The 6000-nt window shown below is 40.3% G+C and overlaps 1 protein-coding gene across 1 annotated transcript in view; it reads right to left on the bottom strand.

Annotated features, from left to right (window-relative positions):
- Positions 1 to 492: 492 nt before the first annotated feature.
- LOC119217590 (xylosyltransferase 1-like) overlaps positions 493 to 6000 on the bottom strand; it is an 80927-nt gene continuing 75419 nt past the window's right edge. Inside the window, exon 11 of the mRNA XM_037471357.2 lies at positions 493 to 3451. Coding sequence (XP_037327254.2) covers positions 3129 to 3451 — 323 coding nt within the window. The 3' untranslated portion in view covers positions 493 to 3128. The remainder of the gene's footprint in view (positions 3452 to 6000) is intronic.

Genomic DNA, 6000 nt, shown 5'->3' with positions numbered 1-6000 from the left:
TGTTGTTAGTGTTAGTGTTTACACATCCATCAGACACAAAACACGATACTCTTGTTTGTGACCAGGCGATATTCTCTAAAGAGTTTCCTCTTTAGAGAAAAACTGCTCTAGCTAATAAACGCTCATGTGTTCATAGGCTAGCTGTCTGTCTTTCATAAGATTTCATGAGTTTTTAGAGATTCTTTGATGCAAACAGCTGGACAAAAAAAATGGGAATACTAAAATAATTGTTATTTTAATATTACCATTTTTAGCTTGCATCATTAATGGAATACATCCTTTTTCACCAATTTCACTAAGCCAGTCTTGTTTACAACCATATATTTGAAGTTAAAACTAACTTAATTTCCTTCCATTAAGAATATATATGAATATCCTTGAAATGTAAATGCTATAATATCATATTACCAGACTATGTATGGAAAGCATAAAGTATTTAATAAACAACAGTAGGTAGTAGACAGATGCCTCAAAAGATGCCACAAGAGCTGTTTTTCCATATCATTTTATTTCCAAAAAAGTCAGAGAAAAGTAAGACAAGCCAGTCAAGTACAACAAAACAAATCCCCCATTGGGAAGAAAATGCAAAATAAAAGCTGATAAAGACAGAAGGCCTGATGCTATATACAACAGCAGACATCTTTTGGTGTTGAAGTACCAGTGAATCACTCGAAACTTGTGGTATTCTTCACATAAATTAAAAAAAACAAAACAAGAACTGTTATATCTTAATAGACAGAGAAAGTTCTTAAAGTCAGCTAAGGCACACAGAGCCTCCCCAGAACAAAATAATGGGGGAAATCTCAGTTCAGAGAAATTTGTGCAACAGTTGCTCAACAATACATTCCAGCAAGAACAACAACAATCTGGGATGTTATTTTCTCTGAGAGGCAAACGGGACAAGGTTGTTGTCACAGCCTTCCAAAAACACTCAAACGAGTTTATGTACTTTGATCAATAAACACCATCAATTCACTCTTTGTGCCCAGTTATTGACACCTCAAAAACTCTTAATAATTCCAAGTAATTTTACTACATCTGTATTTACATGTACAATACCGTTTAAACAATATTTGAATACAAAATACCATATGTACATCTTATTCATTTGTTAATCATTTTGTTACAAAATAGGACTTCCACATTGAGTTACATTTCTTTAATTCACCTTTTTCCAAAACTGCGTTGAGCTTACGTAATAATATTCATCATGTGAAGTATTGTTCTGAGCATGGTGGCACTATAAGTTAAACAGTGGCAGCAGAAGCCGGCATGTGAAAAAACTAAATTGCCTTTACAACAAGAAACGTGTTTAAGAGGGAAGGACTGCTCGGACAGCGAGGCAGGGTGAACCCAGCATTAATGAACAATAATGTCTCTTACACTGAGACTCACTCGTGTGGTGGCCAAACAATGTTGTCAATCACGGATTGAACTCCTCATTGGCTTCAGATGAAACTTATTTCGGAGTAAGGTAAATATGCGAGCGTGATCAGGATGTGTCGTGGAACAGAGCTACTTTAAGTAAAAATGGACTTGTCTCAAATGTCCAGAGATTGTCTTGGTGGCAGAAAAAGTACTTCACATGTTGATGAAGTCGATCGAGGAAATGATTCATTTTGCATCAACACACAATGTTATATTCACGTGAAATTGTACATTATCGTCACAGCGTCAACACCAACGAGCAGAGTTTCTCTTTCCATCCAGAAGTTGCCCAATGTGGTCGGTCATGAAGAGTGTTTATTGTGCCCCTTTGCTGTTTAGTGAGGTTGTTAGGTGTAGCTGACCTCTGACCTCCGACCTCCGGCCTCATGTGATGCACTTGGCAAGCAGCCATTTAAGAAACCAAGACAAGTAGATCTATTCAGACAGGACACCACTGACTAACACACAGGTGCGGGCCACATAAAGGAACAGTATAAGTTTGGGGTGTAGGCCTTTGTAAATAAAGGCAGCTTTCTTTACGAAAAAAAAATATTTATCATGCTGCCAAGGCAGCGTCGCAGTTATTTAGTCACTGACTAAAAATATCAGTATTAATATAAACGTATAAATAAATAGCGACTCGTGGACTCACCCCCTCTCATTCCCACAATTTTTTAAGACTTTTTGTATAATCATAAAGTGTCACTCAAAAGACTGAAATGAAGTAAAACACAGAAAACATGAATGAGAATTTTAAGTTTGAGGCATGTTGGTAAGAACACCAACATCCAGGTTTTATTAAATAGACCTAATCTATGCAAATGTTAAGTCTCATAATACTTCACCCCACAGCCACAAATGAAGCATTTATGAACGATGTCTCCATCAAATTGATATTGTATTCCCAATAAATGTAATTATTCCTAAAAAGGCCTCAGTATTTGCATTTCTCTTTATCCTCTATTTATGAAATGTGACCGCAGCAAACGATCAGCCGGAATCAGTAACAGCAGGCACCGATCGGTGCTGCTGTTACTGATTCATTCAACCGATTCGGTTGAACTATCTAAGTAATTGGCTTCAGTACTACTTAGAATATTCACTATTTAAAGTTACTCCACTTTAATACTGCCTTTTAGGGGCTGCATTTGAGCCTAATCAAAAAAAGCTTTTATTGGAAGTTCGTTGTATCGGAACAGTCAGATATCGTCTTGTTTAGTTTATGGTTTATGTGGATACATACATTTAATCCAGTACCAGGCTGCCTCGTCGTGTAGGTCTTACAGCTAAGGCTTTTTTAGCGGCAGAACTCTGTCTGCGACCAGCATCACATGACCTCTGGGCCCTGTGCAGGGCTTTCAAAGCTGACTTCATATTTCATTCAGCAGCAAAATAAATGCTCGAAAATGGCAACGTTTGATCACAGTAAAACTCAGCCATGAGAAGAGAAATAAATACACGAGAAACTGAAATAGCAAAGCCAGCATAATCCCCTAAAAGGAGGAACCCCATGGGAGTTCTAAAAATCATCACCAACCCCCCCATAAAATATCCATTTTTTCTTTTTTTTTCATCTTCTCCAGAAACGAAGGAAGAACACTTTACCTTAATTCACCTGCATAAACCCCCCCTCAAATAAATAAAAGATCGACAGTGACTCTGGCGCGCCGAGGCCTCCCGTCCAGCTGGAGGCCTCGGCGCTACCTGATGCGCCCGTCTGCGCGCGGCGTTCCCAGGTGGGCTTTCGGGTCCGGGCTCAGGGAGCTCCAAGGGTTCTTGGGGCAGGCCTGCATGACGGGGCAGGCGGTTCGGCCGACCGCGCAGACGTCGGCCGCCTCCCACAGCTCGCCCACCAGGCTGTCCAGCCAGCGCTCCAGTTCCGGGCCGGTCAGTGCCGCGTTCCTCCGGGCCTGCTCCACAAGTCCCGGACTGACTGGGATGTTGAGCACTGGGTTGAGGCCATGGAAGCTCTGCTCCATGTAGCTGCTCTTCACTGGCCCGTTGTGGTGCTTCAGCGTGTCCTCTGCAGAGAGGGAAGGGAGAACAGAGAAGGAGATGGATGGTGTGTAAAAGGTTGATAGTTAGTGGTCAGACAGAGAGAGAGAGAGAGAGAGAGAGAGAGAGAGAGAGAGAGGATTGCAGGGAAGGGAAAGGGAGAAAGGGAAAAAAGAGACTTGAATTATTAAATATTAAAGCAGAGAACGTGATTTATTGTATTATCATCTGAAAAGCTTTAACTGCTAATTTACTTGGATTGATTTTTTTTTGACTGAAGTACCTAAATCCCACTGTTTGATGTGGTGGACCAAGCGAACCGCAATGCTGACTGTATGGAAACGGTCAGACGCGCCCTAATTCTTTTCCTCCTGTGACGGTAAAGCCCGGCAGGAAGACAAAAAAAACGTAGACACAACTTCCCCTCGAAACACCCTCTCCACCCCTGAGCTGCACAGAAGCTGTAAATACCTCACTGGTGCTCTAACTGGGGCACTAGCGATCCTTTCAAAGCACGACTGAGCAGACATCAGTTCTTTTCGTGCACTGGTGACAGAAAAGATGCAGTCAGACATAAAAGCGCTCCACCACGAGGCAAGGCGAGGGCCATACCATGCCAGCTAGCTACGTGGATAAAAGTGTGTTGTCGTGCATGTGTGTGTGTGTGGTGTGTGTGTGCAGGCATTTGCTGCTGCCAATGCGGCTATATGGCCACATCGTTAAGTTTTACTGGCATGGAAACCTGCCAGACATGGCAGTAAATTAAAGGCGGGTGGATGGAACAGCTGAGACGAAAGCACACATTGCAATGAGCCAAGCATACACAACATTTTTACACGATGACTATAATTTCCACTCAAAAAGTAGAAACTCTATAGTTCATCATGTATACTCCTACTGTTAATGATTTAACCCTCCTTGATGTCTGCCGTTTCCTACAGTGTGCGAACACTAATCCTTTACATACAATTTATGTAAACTTTTATGTTATTTAAGACTGTTTCATGGTATGATTTTACTTTTTACTCCACTCAATGTATGATGATTGGAGCTAATGGACCCCATTAGGATTTTACAAACAAAATATCATTGAATATGCCATATCGGTCTAGAAGAACAACACTGCTTACACAGCTTGGTTCGATACTCAATTTCCAATTGTTGGATTCTGTACACATGACATCCATTGCAGTCTGTCCATCCCGGGAGAGGGATCCCTCCTCTTACGTTCTCCCTAAGGTTTCTTCCCTTTTTTCCCTATTGAAGGGTCTTTTCATATTTTGGGGAGTTTTTCCTGTGCCGATGTGAGGGTTTTTGGGACAGAGGATGTTGCATGTGTACAGACTGTAAAGCCCTCTGAGGCAAATTTGTAATTTGCGATTTTGGGCTATACAAAATAAAATGAATTGAATTGAATTGGTCAATAATGGCATTTCATTTGTATTTCTTTCGACTAAATTTTTTCTATGAATAACAGATTGATGAAAGAAGGGGAATCCTTTCTCAATCATTACAATGATTCTAAATCAAGCTTTTGTGTCAAAATATTGAGCCTTTTAAGAAGTAGGCCTGCAATAAGCTGGATAATTTACAGCAAGTGGGTTGTTATTGCAAAATGACCCCCCTTCAGGCTGATTGTGCTCATCCTGTCGGGGTTCATTCCGCTGTAATGACCATAATGAGGACTTTTACTTTTGATGCTTCAAGTAAGGATAGCTAACAATCCTTAAGAACCATTACTAACTGGGCTACAACACTAAACAGCAAATGTATTAGAGTATAATATTTCTCAACCAATATATCAAATAATAACCAATAGCATTATTATAGACCTAAGCAGCAAAAACATGAATAACTAGAAAATGCATTTCCTGCTAAAAATGCATTGGAATGCAAAAAGCTGTAATTAATTTCAAAAAGTTGCTTAAAGTACAGAAATGAAAAAAACTGAAATTATTCTTAACATTGCTGAAAGACTAGAAAAAGCTGAAAATACATAAATGAGAAAAGCTGAAATGAACTTGAAAGAAAAAACAGAAATGGGAGAAGCTTCTATGAATTTGAAAAAATACAGAATAAAAGCTAAAATTAATTTAAACAACAACCGTAGTTGTAGTAGAAAATGCATTTCCTGCTGAAAACTAATAAAGAACAATACTTGGAATGCATCAATGCATTCCAACAATGAATAGTTAGTTCTCACTGTCGCACAACAACTCCCCCATGCCCCGTTAAGGCTCAGGTGGAAGACAAAAAATGTGTGTGCTTTTCATCATAAACAAAACTCATGCGATTTCAGAGCAAACTGACAACAACGACTCAGTCTGGCCCCTTATCCATCCTGGCTGATTGATTTAATTGTGTCATTGCTTTTGGAAGGCCAAGTGCACGGTTGTTTAACATTCTGTTTACTTTGTATGAGCAGCTCGCTAGGTTATTAAGGGTGACTTGATGACAAATAACCAGGGCCTGCAGAGACCCAGAGGCTTGATTAGAAAGGGCATCACTGCAAATGCAAGGCTCTCTCTGCAAGTGTCTGTGTGTGTGTGTGTGTGTGTGTGTGTGTGTGGCAGGCGA

The sequence above is a fragment of the Pungitius pungitius genome, chromosome 9 (genome assembly GCF_949316345.1).
Source record: "Pungitius pungitius chromosome 9, fPunPun2.1, whole genome shotgun sequence".
Lineage (NCBI taxonomy): Eukaryota > Metazoa > Chordata > Actinopteri > Perciformes > Gasterosteidae > Pungitius > Pungitius pungitius.
This window is presented reverse-complemented; position numbering and strand designations above follow the sequence as displayed.